Here is a 21,845-nt window from a genome sequence, read left to right on the forward strand (position 1 = left end):
GTGTTAGGTCAAATTGTGACCACAATGCGCGAGCCGAGCGAGCGTAGCGAGCGTTTCGCGGCTGCGGCCGGCGAAGCGCCAGGACCAAATTAAGTTATTTTCTACTAAATTTATTAATATTCGGTGTACACGAAAAACAAATATACATAAGCACGGATTATCATGCCGTGCATTATTTGAGCGTGCATTAATAAGTCGTACATTAACTACAATCGTGCTAGTTCGGCACGCGGTGATAATGTACGGCATGATAATCCGTGAACATAAGCACGGATTATGAGGCCGTGCATTATTTGAGTTAAAACATTAACTACACCCGGAAAGATTAGATATAATGTAGTTCCACCAGAGTTGAGTTCACCTACACAATAACATGTCGTATAATGACTTCGTTTCATTCATTCTCCTTTCGTGTAATAAATTTTTGTAGCTGTGTGTGTACCTAATCATTCACGTCACCTCTACCTATAAGTAATAACACTCATCCATCCTCATAAACTTCTACATTTATGATATTAAAAGTAGTTTAGTAAGGTAGTACCAATTTAAGTAGTACCTACTTAAGATGATGAATGTACTATGTTGTTGGGGAGTATGTATTGTATTATACCTAGGTACTTACATTTACACTTACATAGGTAGAGTACATTTAGTTGTGTTGTTTGTTATTCTATCATACTTAACTCATACTGTTTATAGGTCAGTGACTTACTCATTCAATGCGGTCATTGAATGTAAGCAATAATAGACTAGGTACCTACTCGAATAGACAATTGACACTGGAAAAACCGGATCGCGATATAGAGGTTCTCGAATTACGAGCTGTCGGTACACAAGATGGAGCGACGGCCTGGTTAAGATCGCGGCATCGCGGTGGATACCGGTCTGAGTCGACTATGTCCAGCAATGACATGATGATGATGATGAGCTCTTATAGTCATGCTTACCTAATCAGATTTTTTTATGAACGTATTTAATGTGCAAAAAACATTTAAATATTATGTACTATCTAATCTGAAAGTTATTGCTATTATTGTAACAAGTTACATGAAATTCCGAAGATAAAACTGTATGGACTATCATGTTTTTTAAACAGTAGGTACCTAATTGAAAATTCTTGAGAGCTCATGATGGGGGGTCTCCAAGCTTGAACCTTTTTTTTAGGCTCGGGCCACATGAAAACAAAAATAAAGTATAAAGTACCTATCCGAATTTGAAGTTCAGCGACTCTTACGGGTAACTTTATTGTGTAACGTGTCAAATATGCTCTGAAACATATGTTTTTTAAAATTTTGCGAGCCGTATTTAATTTCGAATACATTCTCAATAATGTTATCGAATATAATAATATACATTCTCAGTATATTTTCTTTACTTTTTAAACACTATGTTTTTTTAGATGTATTTACTAAAAACATAACTTACTTATATGTGATTATTTTAGAATAATCAGATTTTTCTGACACATCCTATAAATCCTCAATCATCCGATAATTGTAGTTGCAATTTTGATGGAAGAATTGATGGAACAAATAATTTGGTAAAATCGTTTGTGGCAAGTGAAGTGGCAACTTTTCTCCAACGCGCGTTTTCTCCTTGGTGGTATAATTAAGTATTTGGTGATATTGACAACTATTTTCATAACTACATAAATTCTTAGTGTGTACAAACCCTAAATTACGCTCATAGTGTAAACCGGCTTTAATAGCCGGCCGTAAAACAAGTGTATCGGATGCTCACTCTATTACAATCAGTTTGTTCCAAGCCGTAGCAAAAAGCGCGCGCAAAATGAACGGGTTGGCGCGAAGACTTCTGTCAAGTGAATTTAAAAAAATAAAATGGCAAAGGAAACTCTCAGTGAGTGCAGCTATGAGAAAAGACGAAGATTTCATCATAAAGTCTTTTCTACCAGAAAAAAACATTCCTGATATGAAGATTCTTGATCGACTTTGGATCGAGGATTCTGGCTTTAAGAACTTGGTCTCGGTGGTGAGTACTTCTATTTATTTGAGTGCAAGTACTTGAGTTCACTGTATTATTTACAGTTAAATAATGTGTGTAACAAAGTTTGAGCACAACCTTTATGGAGAAACAGAACATTTGTGTTGCTTAGGGCGGTTGTTTTTTATTTACAAAGATTTAGTACTTTTTTAATCTACTTTAACGATTATATATATTAATTCTGAATATAAGTATTTAAATTAAAATTGAACTAAAATAAATTAATTACGTACCCACTTATATATGTAAAGATATTTCATTGGATTGGTAATTCCATCTGTGAAAATGAGGGTTTCCCCGTATACTTACGTCTTATTTTTGATACTTCCGCTTTAAAAACTACGTAGGTACATTCCTAGTTTTATTCTAGACCGAAAGAGAGAGATTTTCTGTTTCAAACTCAACTCTATTATTCCTACCCTGATCAACTTTACCTAAATTTGGATTGTGACACAGTAAAAGTTTTATTAGTGATGCAGAATAGAACACTTAGCAAAAGCTTAGCAAGATATTCATGATAGCAACTGCCTAAAGGGCCCCATATACGGTACGATTCGTCCGTACGATCGATCTGATGAAAATCGTGTCGATTCATCGTTACGATATTCATGATTGCATGGGATTTTGTTGCGATGACATCGTCTTCGATGAAGAAAATCGTTAACGATCTTGACATACACTATCGATTCGTCGTTTCAATCGGTCTGAAGCGACGGATCGTACAGACGAATCGTACTAATATGGGGCGCTTGGTAAACTTGACCTACGAGTAGGAAGGTAGAGTTACTACATCTGGCAGTACCTACAGCGCTGGTTCTGCAGGGCTACTACGAAACTTGAAACTCGAAGTTCGTGTCGTGTGGTCTCTCGGAGGGTGAAGTCACATCTATCAGTATCGAATCGCATTTTGTAATACATAAAAACCGGCCAAGAGCGTGTTGGACAAGCTCAATATAGGGTTCCGTAGCCATTACGAAAAAAAAAAATTAGGAATATTTTATACGGAATCTTCCAAGTTTACGTGTATTTTATAACTTAGGCTGCTATTTAAGAGTAAAACTACTTATAATTCTCAAGCAAACTTAGCCGTTATAGTTTTCCTTGAAAGTTTGATACTACCATCCTGATTTTTTTCAAAATTTTCCATCCATCGGTTTAGATTTTAGAGGGGGGGAGACGCTCGATTTTAATGAAAATTTGCACTTTAAAGTTGAATATTTTGCAAACAAATCACTGAATCGAAAAATCGATTTAGCAACCCCTTAATGATTTTAAAAGACCTATGCAACGAAACCCCACACTATAAGGTTGGATGAGAATAAAAAATCACCCCCACTTTACGTCTATGGGAGGCACAATAAAAAAACATTTTTTGAAATTTTTATTGTACCATTTTGTCTAGCATTGAAAGTCCCTGAGCAAAGCCGCGGACGGACGGACAGACAGACATACAGATAGACAGAAAAACAGACAGACATGGCGAAACTATAAGGGTTCCCTTTTTTCCATTTAGACTACGAAGCCCTAAAAAAACACGAGTTATGCAGGAAGCCAATAAGCTGCCTGAAGTGTTTTTGTCGATAATGCCTTTTGAATAAAGAGGGCTGTATTTTACCTAAACTTCAAGCCCTATTTATGCGCGAGAATTTTGTAGAATTTACTACGTTACATAGAATCTGATTTGATTGTTCTCCTATTTACCTAGTTATCTAATAAATTAATTAAATCATCTTCCGACATTTGACTTCAATGCATAAGATAGGTATATGATGGTAGAAAGAGATAGTGGATGCAATTTTGATTGCGTGAGGGTTATATATTATAGCTTTTTTAAAAAATACAAGCTTTTAAAATAGGGCCTCATCACAAAAAAAACTTTTAAAGTTACAAACTTAAAATGACAATTTTCTACGATATTGATTGAAATGTTTAATTACCATGTTCAATGATTGTCTATGTATGTTTTCGTGGTAGTAACAAGTTAGTAATTTTTACCTACTTTAGCAAAACGGAAATGGTAATGTATGACGTTTGTTTTTTACAATGAACTAGCGAATAGTTAGATCATCAGGTAAACAAAAATACGCGAATTATTGTTAATGAATTTTATGGCAACCTTAGGCGTAAACAGTCTCGATTTATGTTTGTTATTGTAGGTATATAGGTAGGTAACATGAATCAAATAAGTGGTCTATCAATTTTTAAATAAGTTCCTAACAAATGAATATGTCGCTAAAGTCGAACTTTCTAGTTGACAGACATACGTCTATTGGCATTATTGTTTTATGAAATGCAAACGATTATCAACTTTAGGGTGGTAGACCACATATTTGGCTGATGGTACATCATATATATAGTTTTAACCTACACGGAGCCGAAACTTGGACCTTGACTGCGAGGCTAATCCACTAATTCAAGGTCGCTCAGCGAGCTATGGAGAGAGCAATGCTATTTTAAATTTTTAGGGTACCTCCTATAGACGTAAAGTGGAGGTGTTTTTTTTTTCATCCAACATAGCATCCAACCCTATATTGTGGGGTATCGTTGGATAGGTCTTTTAAAACCATTAGGGGTTTGCTAAGATTATTTTTCGATTCAATGATATGTTTGCGAAATATTCAACTTTAAAGTGCAAATTTTCATTAAAATCTACCGCCCCTTCTAAAATCTAAACCGGTGGGTGGAAAATTTTGATAAAATTCAGAATGGTAGTAGTAAGTATATCAAACTTTCAAGGAAAACTATAACGGCTGAGTTTGCTTGAGAATTATTTGTAGTTTAAGAGTAAATAACAGCCTAAGGTATAAAATATGCCTAAACTTGGAAGATTCCGTATAAAATACGAAATCCTTAAAAAAATATTACATTTGTTTTTCGTAATGGCTGCGGAACCCTATTTTGGCAGTGTCCGACGCGCTCTTGGGCGGTTTTTTTAAATTCCACTTGATGGCAAACGAGCAGGCGAGATTCCGTACAAAATACGAAATCTTTAGAATAATTTTACTTAATTTTTTCGTAATGGCTACGGAACCCTATTTCGGGCGTGTTCGACACGTTCTTGGCCAGTTTTTTTTAAAAAGGTAGATACCACCCTTCGGCTTAAGAGGGCGGAATAAAATAGTTAAGGTAAGTAATAAAATAGTAAATTGGTAAGGTTTCATTTCGATGTTCGTCACACGAGTAGGTCGCAACTTAGTAAACAAATAAATGTTTATTTCCTTTTGATTGGATAATGACGCGTCCCCTCTAATAAAATCATGACGTCAACTCACGGCCGCCGAAATAGGTCATAAGGCAAGTTCATTCACGGTACTAGTATTAGCTATTTGATTTGGCGCTATCGAATTGGTTAGCACCTATTTATGTACAGTGTTTTAAGTACATTGAAACCAAGATTACTTTTTGGAGTCTTTTTTGTATTTTTTATTTCAACTCCAATTTTTTGTTACTTTTACGGTCATCCAGTGAAATCTATATATTTCACACGAAAACACAATGAAACATGGATACACAGAAAAACCACAAAAATAGACCAGCGCTGGGAATCGCGGCATTTAACGCGTAAAGGTTTTTGAAAAAAAAACCGTCTGAATTTCCAATCGTAAATTTGAAAGTTGCATAAAAAACGCGCACCTAATTTTATCCTACTAATATTATGAACGCGAAAGTTTGTAAGTCTGTTTGCTTGTTTGTTTGTTACATCATCATTGATTGCAATTCGGTATACTTAGTTTGAGTCCCGGAGAAGGACTAGTATACTTAGTTTTGATTTCGGAAAATTGCATAGTGTGATTGATTTGGCGGCACTATATTTTAACGCCAAATCACGTACATAATATGCGTTACATTTGCAGTGTTGCCATGTTATTCTTTGCAGAGTTGGCTTGGCTCGGCTCTACAATATAGGTAACAATTTCATTTTAAGTTTTTTTTTTTTTTATCGGTCTCACTGTATTTAATGATGTAATTTTTTTAATGTATGATGACCCCGATGGTCCCAAAGGAAGACCAGCGCCGTTCGCAAGACCGGCAGATTGCTGATTTGGGACCGTTTCGTGGCATACATAAAACTATTTTTTTCTTATTTTTTTTTTTATTCATTGTTCTTATGTTTGTCACGAATAAATGTTTCTTTCTTTCTTTCTTTCTTTCATAGTTCCCGCGGGATAGCGAAAAGAAATCAGAGCGGACGGAGTCGCGGGTAACGGCTAGTATCTCTAATAATAGCGGTTGGTTTTATCCCGATCCCATGGGTATTTTGGGAAAAAAGTAGCTCATGTTATTCTAGACTTCCAGCTATCTACATTCCAGTTTTTTTTCGGTCTGTGCAACTTTTATCATTTTTTTTTTCTTAAGAACCTTCTGCAAAGTATATGAAAACATAAAATCATTTTTTATATTATATTATTGTCGGGGATTTCGGATGCAGCACTGACGGTCGTAGAGATATTATTATTTTTTAATTTTACTAAATACATAGTTTTAGTTACATACCATCGGCCAAATGAGTGGTCTATCAATTTTTAAACAAGTTCCTTCCAAATTAATATGCCACTAAAGTCGAACTTTCAAGTTGGCAGACACGGCTATTGGCATTATTATTTTATAACATGCAAACGATTATCAACTTTAGGGTGGTAGACCACATATTTGGCTGATGGGATATAAGTAGGTTACTGCATTATATTTTATGCTCTACGTATACGTTTGCGTGACAGGCATCAAGAAGGTACCACCTATTTTACAAAGCTTAGCCATTAGCTAGTCAATTACGTACTAATTAGTACATTTAAGTTCAATGACTATGGTAAATAGGTAGAGTAAGAAAAACTGACGTTTGCACGCTCTTGACTTGAAACATAAAACGAAAATTCTAGAAATAGAAAAAAAATGAAATACCAAAGCCCACCCCAAACATTTTAGACCAAGAAAGCTGTGGCATAGATGTGTTTATTTATAATGTAGGCAAGCATCCGATTTGACGATCCCAAACTTTAAACAGAGTATAGATCTGCTGTATTAAAATATTTAGTTTTGTTATATACTTACTAGCTTTTGATTAATTTCGGTTATCGCGCGCTGTTCCCTCGGGAACTGTGCATTTTTCCTGGATAAAAAGTAGCCTATGTCACTATCTCTGCCAAAAATCACGCATCCGTCGCTCCATTTCGCCGTGAAAGACGGACAAACATACAAACACACACTTTCGCATTTATAATATTAGTATGGATGATTTAAGTCATTATAAATATGGTCAATTCGACTTTTGTGCTAGACTTTTCTCAACACAACTCATAAATTTGACATAGATTTATATTCTTGTTTTTACTTTTAATTATTATTATTGTTATAAAATATTTAATTTTACTCTTATTCGACATTGTAAATTCTATTTTTATTTTTTTGTATACATTTGACGAATTTCTTATTATTACCTACCTGACATGTGTTTATGATTTATTTATTCAAAAGGTAATCTATTAACAGAGGTTTTTCCGAACCAGTGGTAGGTTTTTGAGATGCATAAGTCCTTGTTATAAATGGCCGAAATCGATTTGACCTAACTGATAAATAAATAAAAAGAAATAATAATGTAAATGACATAATTATACTGGCATTATTAACGAAATTTTATACCGACGTAGACCTTGGCCTTGTAGAAGACGGGTAGAAACTGTGTTTACCTACGTTAAATTTTATAATCAAGAATAATACGGCCTTAATTATTTTTACAACTATTATATTAAATTAGCAATTTTCAATATTTAATACGAGAGTGAGAGGGACGGTACGATACAAACTACGATTTTCAAATTTCCTAGTAGCGACACGTCGAGGGGAAAATGGGTTTAATTATAGAGTTTAACACTCTGCTTTTCACTTCTATTGCGAGGAGATGAGATGAAATAACAACAGTGGAAACAATGTTCACTTAATAGATAGGTAGCTTTTGTTTTTCATGCATTGCTGTAAATATTAAATTTTATTTCATTGATTTTGGGTCATATGTCATATATAATTAAAAAATAGGTACGTAGAAACTTTTTTGTTTGTGGCTGGTAACACCTGATTATCTTCGTCTTCGACGAAGATTTTACTTTATGCATTAGAGCATAAAAAGTCTTTTTATGTCGCCTAGATCCAGCATAACCACGATTTTTACGAGCATGAGAAGTGAAAAAATATATAATTCTACAGCCTCACAGAGCCACTAGTACCTACGAGTTAAGGTAAGACTGATGCATTGGAGAAAAGAAAAAATACAATCGTATTATGAAAACCTTCCTTTTTTTGAGTCAGTCCAAAAGATTGCTTTTTTTGTTTAATCTATCAAATAATTCAGTTTTTCTTCTTATTTAAACCTTAAATAATATCAAGCCACTAAATAAATAGTTCTTTCGAACCTTGCCGCCCGTTTTCACATTATCAGATCCGATATTGGTGTCGGCGCTACATCAATGAAATATTGGATCTTTTATCCAATTTCAAATCGGACAACTCGAAAGAAAGGTAGCAAGTACATAATTCACACGTTTTACGTACTTACCTCGATATTGTATCGGCGTTCGACATAGTTATCGGATCCGATGATGTGAAAACGCTCTTAGCTGCAGTTTTTTCAAAAAACCAGAGTACTATTGAAGTTTTTTGTCTGTGTAAGGCAAAAAATTACAAACGAATGTTAATGAAGCGTTTATGAATAACTTAAGTCGCTCACTGGCCTTTAAAGGACGACAACTTGCAACTGCAGGCCTTTTGGCAATGATGACAGGTTGCGTGTCGGACCTTCAACATGTTATAACTCCTTACATAATATTCAAGGTCTATGTCGTACGTTCTTATAATAAAAACAATGAAGACTTAAGTAATAAGGGAAAGAAGCGTCAGCACTATTTTTTTTTATATTGTTTATGTTTAGTAAAGCAATAGGTAAAGATGTCATAAAACTCTTTCAGGGATCGGTTTTCTAGTAATCACACGTAGATATCGAAAGAGCTACGAGCAAAACTACAGCTCTTATTACTTTTTTCGGCTACTTACTCAAAAATGTTAATTGAGTTGTAGTTTTGAAGAAATAAACAATATACATTGTAGATTTAATATTTTTGGTTGCTATTTTTGAGTATTTATCGAGTGACATGATTAAAAAATCGGTCCTTGGAGCCAACTATGTAAACAAGAATTTTTGCCGTAAAAATTTGAACATGATTTGAATGTTTGGTGTCAAGTATTTCGAAAACAGTGAGCTCTGCTAGAGGCGCTGCCAAGTTGTATAAACTGAATGTAGGTATACTTTGGAATCCGAAATATTGAATTAAAACACCATAACGAACGCGTCGAAGACAAAAGTTATCCTATTAGAGGCTCGGTTACGTCAAACAAGTGAAAAGTAAATGGTGCCATTAAATTCTGTCACCTGCGAAAACAAAAACATTGAGAATGGACAAATTATTAGCTCACATCTGATACTCATAATTATCGTTAGGTAGGTACCTACAATTTAAAAAAAAAGCTTCCATATTTTTCGCGGACACCATTTTGAAAAATGGCCGTATGTGACACCAACCATTTATACGAAATGATAATAATAAAGAATATTTGTATTGTATTGTATGTTCAGTCAACGTCATAAGATAAGTGATCATTTCTATACCTTGTCGCTTTCAGTCGTTACACAATTTCGTATGGCTTTTCAAACATGATGTTGAAGTGACAAGGTACAAAAGTGATCACTTATTTATGACGGTGACTATACGCCCGAAGGAAATAACTCTCCTTTTGGTATTCGGGTAGAAAAAATCTAAAAAAAATCTTAGTGCATCTCTATGAACTTCAAAGAATACGTCTGCTTAATCAAGTCTAGTTTTGGAGGTTTAGTCTGTAGGTTGTCTGTCAGTCAGTTTGTCAGTCACATTACTCTATTATAAGTATAGATAGCTTCAAGTACACCACTTGGGGGTTAAGATACCAAGATACCTAAACAAGATAACTCTACTTAATAAAATTTTAAAGCATAATAAGATATCTTATCATGTAGACATGCTTCTTATCAAATTCAAACTGCTTTTCCAAGCCATTGAAATATGTAATGCGTTGCTAATTAAGTTTTAATTACGATGTCGCGTTATTTTACACAAAAATGTACGGTCATTGTCTTAAATTGTTTTGATCAAAGTTCATCTTAGGACCCCGTCACACTGGCGTCGTTTTTAAGCATTGGTGTCTTGTCCGGCCCTACATAAACTAAGTACGAACGAAGTGCAAAATTTGAACTGCGTATCTTGCCGTCCCGCTGACGCTAATATTATTTTATACGAGAGTGAGAGGAACGGTACGATACGAAAAACGATTTTCGAATTTCGTAGTATGCCCCCCAGTTCCTGCGCATCTCGTCATATTTCGAATCAGCATCTTAAACAAAACAAAAAACGCCACTAACGTCGCGGGTCGCTGTGCGAGCGTTAAGGGCGCGCCGAGCTTCTAGCGCATTTATTTCATTCATCTACAGCTATTTGATACTCATCTAGGATATTAAAATAAAAAACTGTACTATGTTCTACAGTGTACTCATAATGATTCACTGTAGAAACACGATTCCTTGTTGTTCATATGATAGAAATAAATCCCAAAGTCATCTCTGAGCTAAAAACAAAATAAACCTTTAGTACGGAGTACGGCGTAAATATTGCGCGGCAATTCATCAGTTTTGAATGGTAATAAAAGTAGGTAGATGTTTTTTTGTCGCCTATACACGCACGTTACATTACAACTTTAAAATATGCATTATTTGTTTCAGTAATAGGAAGGAAATGCCTATAATGCCTATAATAAAATTGCGCGCGTTCTGACTAAAATATCTTTCTTCTATTCTATCAACATATCTTACTTCTATCCCCCTTCCCTCACTTGCCTTATCCACATTGATTACCGCTAGAAGCTCGGTGCCCTCTTAACGACAGTTCAAAAGATCCTTTGACGATAATCTTTGTCAATTTACATACATGCGAAGTAAACAACCGCTGTGCTGCGTTCAGCCAAACACGTACTTTTGTACATACATGTAATGATCTTTATCCGAGGTCACCCATTGTTTTATGATTACATACAATGATCATACTTATCTGTCAAACGTAAAGCTGCAGTAGATAATATATGGCCTCAAATCGAAGCCTCAAATTCATTGCAAAAGTTATTTTATTTTACCAAATTTAAAAAAGGAGGAGGTTATCAATGTTTTTGATTTTTTCAAATATTTTTTATCTCAGAACTCCGTCTTTTATGAACCGTACTTCAATTGTCATCAAATCAGGATCTGATGAGTGGATCATAGGGAAATCAAGGAAACTCTTCAAATATTATTGTAGGGACACCTATGATGATTTGGGTACATTTTAGTAGCTCGTGCATCCCGTCTTGGTGAAGCCCCTTAGTGAAGTGAACTATTCAATAAAGAGTATTTCATGGGTTGAGATTCGATTACATTACAACTGCTAAGCAATTTATGCTCATCGCAACGTATTACGCTAAAGTGGAACGGATGGTGAAGCACCAGGAAGACTCCTCAACAGTTTAACGTTTCTGCATCGGAAAAAGCGAACTTTCGTAAAAGTGATAAGCAGTTGAGATTAGGCTATTGTAACTTAGAAGTTATATTAATTAATAATAACATGCAAAAAAATAACAAAAAAATTAACCGATTGCAAGAAAGTATAAAAATATTTTCTACAGTTTGAATTCAGTGCCTCAGCACGAGCCAGCAGAAGTGGACCTATAGGCCTACCTTAGCTGGTTAAAACTTTTGTTTTATTTTTTTGTTGTAACTTGTCAATCAGTTGTTTGAGTTCTTCTAGTAAAATAATAACAAGGAAAAAACAAATGAACATGTAAAATCTTTATACCTTCCAACAACACAACTGCTTCGTGATTTTGTTTACAAGTTTAGAGCAAGGTTACTTGCAAGTTCAGGCAAAGGCCGAATTAGCGAATTTGAAGGCGAGCTACGTAATGTGACATAATACGAATAATATATGCACCGAAAGATGTTTACGTGATATTTGGTGTCACCATTGGTTTAAGAAACCTTGCTTTATGTATCTACATTAACATTGCGAATTTCGGACCTCAAAAAGTAAATGAATCACAAGCATTGCAGCATATGGAAGATTCAGGGGCTGTTTCACCACGCACTGGAAATAGAGATGCCATCATATTCAGATTCAGTGCCGGGGCTCTACTAATACTGGATATTCATAGATACCTGCAAATTTTTATTTGTACAGAAACCTTGATGCGTGAGTCTTACTTGCACTTGAAAGAAAGAAAGAAAATACATTTATTTAACGCCATAAAACAAACATAGAGGGAAACAAACATAGAACAAATAAAGACATACATGACGCTAACACTTAGCTTGTTTATATCTGCGCTAATATCTACGTGGTATTATGTAATATCCAATCTTTTGCGTCGGGGGGGTCAAACAGTTTCGCTAATGCATCATTAAATTTGCCAATGCTCATGGACTTTGAACAGGCTAGAAACATGTTGAGTTATTATCGTCAAAATATACAATATATCCATGTTCTTTAACATCGACAATGTGCCGTACCATAGTTCTAGAAAATGTTGTCTAATGAGTTTAAATGTCGATGTCGATTTCTTCGTTTTTGGTTAAATAATGATCACATGAAGCCTTATTTTAATCTATTTCAAATCGAGTAGTACACACTTTATAAATTTGTTTATTGTTCTAGGAATGCGCAGAAACAAAGAAGTCCTACACTTACGAGCAACTGCAACAGAACACCGCCATCTTCGCGACATCTCTGCTAAAGAAGCTTGGTTTAAAGCAAGGAGATATAGTTGCAGTAATGCTGCCTAACTGTCCCGAGTTTGTAGTTACGGTGTTGGGCATCGTCCAGGCTGGATGCGTGATGACAACTATAAATCCCATTTATAAAGAGTGTAAGTAATTAGTAGATCAAATAGAAACAAAGTCTCATTTTAGCCGTTGATGAACATATATCTAACGGTTAGCCTGGGAGTGGTTTGGAATCTAGCTATAGAAGAAAGAAGCTTTCCACCAATAAAATTGAATATGTATCTCCTAGCCTTTTTATATTTTACCCCTCGAAATTGTAGTAAGTTGTTATTTACTGTAGAAAAACAAGTGCACTGCGACTTTTCCGTTGTGTTTGTGGCAACTATGATAAATAAATATCTGATACCATCTAGTTCGTTCCCCATCTCGAAGCTTTTCTCTTTGGAGAGTATAACCTCCATGTTCGGAAACCATTCGCTAGAATACAGATAAATTAACAAAATTAGACATGATATTCATAGTATAATTAGAAATATGATATTAGTTCATAAAACATATTCAAGTTTATCAATATATATAAAATATAAATTTCAAACACTGCCGATCATACAATTGAAAATGGAAGAGGGTGGTAGGTGGTGGTAGGTATCTTACATTGGGGCATTGTAAATCTTTATTGCAGTGTATTATTGCATGATTACAAACTTTATCTAAAGGATATAAATTATGTTTCTTATCATTTATCATACTAGTTTGTACGGTGGAGTTATAAAATAGCACGATGATGTTACTTCGACGTGGGTGTGAATTTTATATCGTAAACTTGTCGTCTGTAAAAATAGCTATTGCATGAATAGGTACCTACGAATAATAATTCTTATTCATAGATGAATATCTACTCATAGCTATACATTTCCCTTAAGATCTAAGATCCCTTTAAGGAATAAGTTCGCCTTTGTACTCTTTTGTTTTGTTGTTTTCTTTTTGTATTATTTTTGTGTTTTATGTACAATAAAGTATTTACATACATACATACATACATTTAGATAATAGTTTGATATAACTCTGCTGGTAATTGGACAACTTTACCTGAAAGCCCTGTAAGGGTTTTTCATCGAAAAATTTGATTCGAAATATAGTCACGACGTCGCGGTAATATCGACCAATATGTGTGAACATTCAGCGAACGGATTAGGTTAGAGTAGTTAAAGCTGTTATATTATTTTAAGTCGCAACTAATGTAGTATCTCTTAAATGCGTTGCAGTGGAACTAACGCATCAATTATCACTGACGAGACCAAAAGTAATAGTGACAATAGCAGAATGTTACGGAACAATACAAAAAGCCGTAAAAAATGCCAACCTTGATCTGAAAGTCATCGTCAAGGACCGTATAGACACTCCAGTACCGGATGGTACAATAAGATTCTCGGAAATAGCAGAAAGTGGGGAAGCCGATCGTGCTCTTCTAGACAGGCTAGAGAAAAGAAAGCCAAACGATGTAGCTATAATACCGTTCTCTAGTGGAACTACAGGATTGCCAAAAGGAGTAGAAATAACAAACAGAAACATTATAGCCGCCATGCAGTTGATGGCTGAAGAGAAGAATAGCTACCCGAAACTTGCCAATCGTAAGTTGTACCTACTTAACTTTTTTTGGAGGAAAAAGGCGACGCAAAGTGCAGAACAAGCTATTTTGTTTCTTATCTTGTAATAAAAGCAATAAAATGGCGTGTGCTGTAAAACTTATAGTAAATCGATATGACGCCACTGTAATAAAATTTTACATCGGCTGGCATTACTTTTTTACTTACTCAAAGTGAATCACAAATCTATGTTTTTATAATTATCGTTGCCTTCTTCTTTTGCTTGAACTTATTTTCTTTTTATTTGGAGTTGACTCTTCTGGTCATAATTCTTCAAGTCGATTTTCTAACAATGAATTAACATGACGGAATAAAGAACCAACATAAAAATTATGTACGCATCATACTTTTTTTTATCTATAGCCAAAACGATATCATACCAAAGTATTTTACAATCGTTCTGTTAACACCACAGCAAATCCGAATCAAATTAAAGTCTTACTTTTCACTCCAATATTCGAGTAAAATATATATCACTCTCTGACATGATTACCACGATGATGTATTTAAACATGCTAATTTTATCACATGAGGTAAATGTCCTAGTGTTGTAATGCTAATGCCCTATAATTAATATCCAGCTATCACTTCTATTTAAATAAAGATTACAACTCCTGAGAAAATGACCAGCACTTGGACGTCTACCTTAAGCCAAAGTAATTCGCTGTTTGTGTCTGTAATTTAATTTATTCTTGCTCTTAGACTGAATTTAATACTGTTCTTTCAGAGAGTTTCCAGGACGTCGTTCCTTGCATCTTGCCTTTCTTCCACATCTACGGGCTCGTGATCAGCTTGCTGGGGCATTTGACAAAGGGATGCAAGCTAGTAACAATGACCAAGTTTTCTGCTAGTCTCTACTTCGATATCCTTATGAACGATAAAGCCAGTCTTTTGTACATCGTACCTCCAATCGGTAAGATTTTAAGAAATGTTACAAAAATATCAAAAAGTAATGCTAACTATAAAATAACGTCTGAAAATGATATTTTTATGTCTTTCTATGTTTGTACCCATTTTTGATCCCACACTGTGTTCATTTTGCTTAGGAGAAGGGCTCTGTCTGGTGACATTGAACATTCAAAGATATCTGCAAATTTGTACGGAACCCTCAGTGCGTGGTTGTAACTCGCACTTGGCTATTTTTAAATATCAAAGAATTTTAATTAAAAATTGGCGAGATTAATCAGATATGCAGTATCCAATCATAGTTATATTAGTACGGATTTACTGAGTTGAATAGGGTTAATCTTGACCGGGTCTCCAGAATCACCCCGTATTAAGTATACTTTAAACATAATTGATGCTGATGATGGTAATGATAAAGCATTACTATCATCATCATCATTAGATGATGACTGCGATGACGACGATGATGATGTGTTTTGATTTTTCCAGCGATCCTTCTCGGCAAGCATCCAGATGTGACTAAGGATCATCTAAAACACATACGTATTATATCTTGCGGCGCTGCCCCCTTGGCAGCCTCAGACGCCGAACTCGTACTAGCCAAGACCAACGTAAGCCATTTAAATTCTCAAGCCGCTTGTAGACGTCCGTTGTTTTCACTGGACAAATGGGGTATTGTATGGCTTACAACACTATTATCTATTCTGTGTCACAACACAATACAGTACAATACAAAGTATTGTATTGCACTGTATAGTATTACTATTATATTATTATATATGTTATAGTATTATTATATAGCCTTAGGGTGGCAAAGAAATTCTTTGGTCAATTATATGCCACTCATTGAAGGTGTTCATTTTAAAGTCAATCCCCTCTCGATAGGTTTGTAAAAATGTGACGATTATATGAATCGAATTCTTTTTCTGCAGGGTAAAGTACAGTTTGGCCAAGGTTACGGAGCAACAGAGACAACGTCGCTTACTACAACGACTGTCATTGGCAGCGAGATTGACTACTCAGCTTGTGGCGTTCCTATGTGCAACATGGAACTCAAATTCATTGACCCTTTGTCTGGACATCCTGTTAAAATTGGAGAAGTAAGTCGTAGATTTTTACGTGTGTATATCTATAAATATTTCAAGCGAAGCCGTCCAGCTGTTGCGTTGAACAGAAATAGATAAACTACTAGCATTAGCCCCGGCTTTTTTTTAGTCTTGGCGGGGACACTACCCCCATTATGTACATAATTCACGAGGATAAGATTTTGTTCTCAAATTTTTGCATTGCATTTACCTAATACCTATGTTCTCCGCTTTTTTCGCTTGTCATCTTGACTATTATATTACATATTTGGAGACCAGACTAAAGTGTATACTTGGCGGCTGCATGGTTGACACAATTTTTTAGAATTATCTTTAATGTTTTTGTAGCAAGGAGAAATGTACGTCAGAGGGCCTGTTGTGATGAAAGGTTATCACAAAAACGAACAGGCGACAGCAGATAGCTTGACTGCAGACGGTTTTTTCAAGACTGGTGACCTTGGATACTACAAGCCTGGAAAGGGGTTGTTCATCACTGATAGAATCAAGGAATTGATAAAGGTAATATAGAATAATGCTTTTAAGAGCGTTTATACCTGTTGAGCTGGCAACGTTGCATTTTTGTTAGTTTTCTCGATTATTCCATAAAAATTGAATGTGTCTACTCCAATAATTATTCGTGATAGACTTTTATATTCTTTAAAAACAAATTAATGTTTATTAACGATTTTTAAAGACAATAAAAGTGTATAACGAATAATTATTGGAGTAGACACATTAACAATATTTTTATGACATAATCGAGAAAAAGTCAGTACCTAGGTATAAACGCTCTTAAATACTGTATGAATTCAGGCGTTAGGTACTTTGCGGAGATTCATGCTTGAAATAAAATTGGTAATCATGATTTAGCAGCTTCACATTCATATGAAATCCTGCATTGTTGCGATAAAGGATTACGTCTGGGTGTTCTAGAATAAATGAAGATAATTAGGTACAACAATAGGGACTTATTAAATCATTAATGAGCAATTGAAATATCACGTCATCACCATTAATTGCTACATGCTACCTTGTATTTTTTTCTTTGTGTACCTGTTATCTGTATTGTTTCACCATCATCATCTGAGCCGCAAGACGTCCACTGTTGGACATATTCCTCCCCCATAGACCTCCAGTTGCTTCGGTTGGAAGCGGCTTGCATTTACCGTGAACCCGCGGCTTAAGCTAGGTCATTCGTCAATCTCGTTGGTGGACGTCCTACGCTGCGCTTGCAGATCCGCGGTCTCCGCTCGAGAACTTTTCGGCCATCCGTTCTCCGTGCTATATGGCCTGCCCGTTGCCACTTCAATGAGCTAATTCGCTTTTTCGGTGACCCTTGTTCTTCTACGTATCTCCTCATTTCTAATTCGATCCCGTAGATAAATCTCAGGCATAGCTCTCTCCATAGCTCGCTAAATCAGAATTGCTTACTAAAATATTATAATGTACAATAAAGAGTCATAATATTGTATTGTATTATTACGGATATTTTCAAATGAAGTAATTAGAAATAATAGGGGCAGTTAAGATGTAAAATACTTCCAACCATTCTGAGCGAGCTAATACTTTGGCCGATTGGAGTATCAACATCCACTGATGCCCCCTCAGATGACCCGCACGCTTGTTAGCCTCCCTAAAAAAAAAAGTCCAAAGTAATCGCATTAGTGGTAGTGGTTTTGGTTGTGGGATTATTTACGCCCCTTGTTTATAATTTTCAACGTAGGCACTGCTATTTGCATAGCTTGATCGTACTAGTTTCCGGGCGAGCAAATCAAGATTATCCGTTTTATTTTGAGAGTTCTTATCACTTTGACTTTCCTCATATTTTAGTTCAGCCAAAATTAGAAACATAAAAGTAGTAGCAGCAATAATTTTCAAAATTTTGAATTTGTTAATCTACAATTAATTAATGTTTACCCTACTTAAAATTGCCTCTCGATTAAATCTTATATTATGACTACAAGTCTATCTGGTGCATACTTGATACTTGTGACAAGAATAAAGTCAGCATTTTGCACCGAATCAATTTTAAATGGTTAATCTTAAATAGTAACGGGTTAGCCTTTAATTTCAACCTTCAATTTTTTTTTAGGATAGCCCGCTTCGTACAGACAAGTCTAGTTCATTAAATTTAACCTACATTACAATCTAGACACGCTAAGCCAAGTTCAAGCTAACAGAACTGGTGAGCAGCACCGTGTGTAATTTTATTCGAACCATTTGGAGCCACTTTTGACTCCCTCATAACTCAAAAACTATTTCACATAAATATGTCAAATTTGGCTCATTTATTGAGACTTTTGAGGTCCAAATTTTACAAACACACCTCAAAACGGTTATTTAGCTATTAACATCCAAAAATTGACATTTTTATCACTGACTCACCTATAGATCAAAATTCTAACCCAGTTCCAGATGACCTAGAAAGTTCAAATTTGACATCGAGATAGGTAGTTGGGTGAATACAAAGGAACAAATCAAAAACTAGATTTTTTTTATCATTTTATTAAAATTTTTCAATTAAATTATTTCTGCACAAAAACTAACGATATCCCATCAAAACATTAATGTGAAATGAGAGCCAAGTTCGACTTTAACGACAAAAGAGGTGAGATCTAAACGGGTGCCAAGTGCCAAGGTGCCAAGTTCAATGGTCAGTGCTGAAATTTATTTATAACAATATAATATATTTTATAACAACTTAAAATATCATTTCTTCTCATAACTTAAGATAATATATTGATGCCTAAGGTCGGACTTGGCTAGTTTTCATATACGAATTTTATTATAGCCTTCGCAAGTTCTAAAGCTTCTTATTTTATTCTTCCGAAAATTTGGCTTGCTGGAAGAAACTAGCCATCGAACATAGGGCCCTTCCATGACTGTTTTAGTAGATACTTAATAATAATTCGTTCATGAGAACTAGTCACGTCAGACCTTAGGCTTCAATATATTATCCTAAGTTATAAGAAGAAATGAGATTTTAAGTTGTTATAAAATATTTAATATGGTTATAAATAAATTTCAGGACTGACCATAGAACTTGGCACCTTGGCACTTGGCACCTATTTAGATATCACCTCTTTTGTCGTTAAAGTCAAGTTTATTTGAACAATCAAGGCATATAATATTGAACTTGGCTCTCATTTCACATTTATGTTTTGATGGGATATTTTTTTCTTTGTTTACCTTGTAATGCTACATCCAGTTTGGCCAGTTCAATGTTTTTTTTTTTCAAATAAGGATGTTTATGCAGACCATGTTGAAAATTGAATACACGTAGGAAACCAAAAATGATTAGGTATTGTAAGCCTTTAATATGTCACTAAATAACGTGTGTCTCTTGTTATATATTTAGGGATTGCGTTTCCGTCACTCATGCAAAAAAAATACTTTCAGATTATGTGAACAACACAATTAAGTATAATTAATAGCAAGTAATTTTAACTTCTTTGGAGTTCTTTATTGGAATTTCCGGTATAAATGGCTGTAATTTGTTCAATCAATTGAAGTCCGGTTTAGATATTATCAAAGTAAAGCCTTTGCTGTGTATGACCAGGGATTATTGACTTAGCTATCTCTAAATACATCGATCTGCTTATTGGTCATCTTAAAGCAGGACCTTAGATAGGGAATAAGTATGTAGCCTTTAAGTGTAAATAGTTGATGTTACATTAAAATAAACGTTGCTCTTCAGGTAAAAGGTCTACAAGTTATTCCAGCAGAACTAGAAGCCATCCTACGCTCCCACCCCTCAGTCGCTGACGCAGCAGTCATAGGGATTCCTCATGAATTCAATGGCGAAGCACCTAGGGCGTTTGTGATTCCTAAAAAAGATGCGAAGCTTTCTGAGGAGGAGCTCCAGACGTTTGTGGCGGAGAAGGTAGCTCCGTACAAGAAGTTGGAGGAAGTAGTGTTTGTCAACGATATTCCAAAGACGAACACTGGAAAGATTTTAAGGAGGGAGCTGAAGAAAATGTATGCGTAGCGTAGTGTATCTTTAAGGATTTATAGACCGAATTTTTTTGGGGGATGCATGCTCGGTAAGGTGATTTTGTTGTTTTTGGACTTGATTGAACAGAAGAGGATGTTAGTTTTATTATAATGGACCACAATTAGGGTTTAAAGCGAAAATATAGTTTTAATGTTGCAGTACGCGTTATGTTATTATAGGCCTAAAATTGGATTTATATATTATATAATAGACTTAATCGTCTTACAGAATGTAAATATTATACAATACATGAAAAGTATAGGTACTTTGCATTTGAAAGGACAATAAATTAATAAATATAGGCATATCTTCATTTATGTATATAATCATTATCTTTAATATTTTATATTAATTGCAAGAAAAAGGACCCGTAGTGTTAAAAGGCAAATAGGTACTATATTAAATTAATGAAAAAATGTCTTCTGAAACTTAGTATAAATAGGTCATTGAAAATTTTGCTCGTTCATATCATAATATTTTCTGAAGTGATATAAAAAGGTATGAAGAATGGAAATTTGCTGTGATTTCGATTATTTTCGAATAAGTATGTAATGTAATTCGTAATTTTAAGACTTTGATGGCTGTTGGTTGGATATGACTGTGATTAATGAAATGACTGTATAGGTATTTATAATTTTGTTTTTACATTTGGTGTTTTGTTTATTATGAATTATATTAAAGTTTCGCATACTTCTGCTTTTTATTTTTTCTAGTTTTATGGTTGGTTCATATTGAGGATACGTTTATTAGATTATTAAATGCAAAGAACCAAAGTACATATTTAATACAGTATAGTAGGCCAGTCCATTTGTATTAGAGGAATCAAATGCTGTCTTTATTGCGTTATTGGAACTTGAATAAAGAGTAGGTAGAGTAATTATTTAAAAAAAAAAACGATTTTCATTCATCCATTTTAGGATTGCCTTTGTAGAATTAGAGTAACTTTAAGGCCTCAAGATTTAATCACATAAAACTAAAGCGCAAGTGGACTGTGTGTGGGCCATTGCAATATGGCTGAAATATCGAGATAATTTTATCAAAATTTGTTTTTTTCCGTGATTAAGTGCCAGGAGTGTTAGTAAATAGTAACGGAACTAAACCTGTAAAAAAATTGCAATTTAGACTGAAAAAAAAAAAAATTTACAAGTATTTCGTTATTTTGTTTGTAAGCTAAACACACAATGAACAAACAGTACCTACAGCTAGAATGTTAATATCGCTCGTAACTCGTCGTTTGTCTTCGTTTTCCTGAGATTCAAACGAGAAAGAAAAAGAAAACCGATCTTTTGTTTCGAGTTCCAAACGACAATAGCAAAATAGTTTAAGTATTTTTTTACAACGATAATCAATTATGTATCCCGCTCCGCTTCCTCCGAATGTACACTAACAAG

General features: G+C 34.7%; 1 protein-coding gene across 1 annotated transcript; it reads left to right on the plus strand.

Moving 5' to 3' along the window:
- The first annotated feature begins 1,744 nt into the window (after positions 1-1,744).
- LOC141429765 (uncharacterized) lies at positions 1,745-21,144 on the plus strand. Its single transcript, XM_074090288.1, has 8 exons — positions 1,745-1,989; positions 12,756-12,966; positions 14,089-14,454; positions 15,197-15,382; positions 15,865-15,986; positions 16,308-16,475; positions 16,809-16,979; positions 20,158-21,144. The coding sequence occupies exons 1-8, from the start codon at positions 1,789-1,791 to the stop codon at positions 20,446-20,448; spliced, it is 1,716 nt and encodes a 571-aa protein (XP_073946389.1). The 5' UTR covers positions 1,745-1,788; the 3' UTR covers positions 20,449-21,144.
- The last annotated feature ends 701 nt before the right edge of the window (positions 21,145-21,845 follow it).

The sequence above is a fragment of the Choristoneura fumiferana genome, chromosome 7 (genome assembly GCF_025370935.1).
Source record: "Choristoneura fumiferana chromosome 7, NRCan_CFum_1, whole genome shotgun sequence".
NCBI classification, from domain to species: domain Eukaryota; kingdom Metazoa; phylum Arthropoda; class Insecta; order Lepidoptera; family Tortricidae; genus Choristoneura; species Choristoneura fumiferana.

Coding starts and splice junctions, on each gene's coding strand:
- LOC141429765 (XM_074090288.1), top strand. CDS start 1,789: ATGAACGGGTTGGCGCGAAGACTTCTGTCAAGTGAATTTAAAAAAATA. Junction 14,455..15,196: donor CTACCCGAAACTTGCCAATC/GTAAGTTGTACC, acceptor CTGTTCTTTCAG/AGAGTTTCCAGGACGTCGTT. Junction 15,987..16,307: donor TCGTACTAGCCAAGACCAAC/GTAAGCCATTTA, acceptor CTTTTTCTGCAG/GGTAAAGTACAGTTTGGCCA.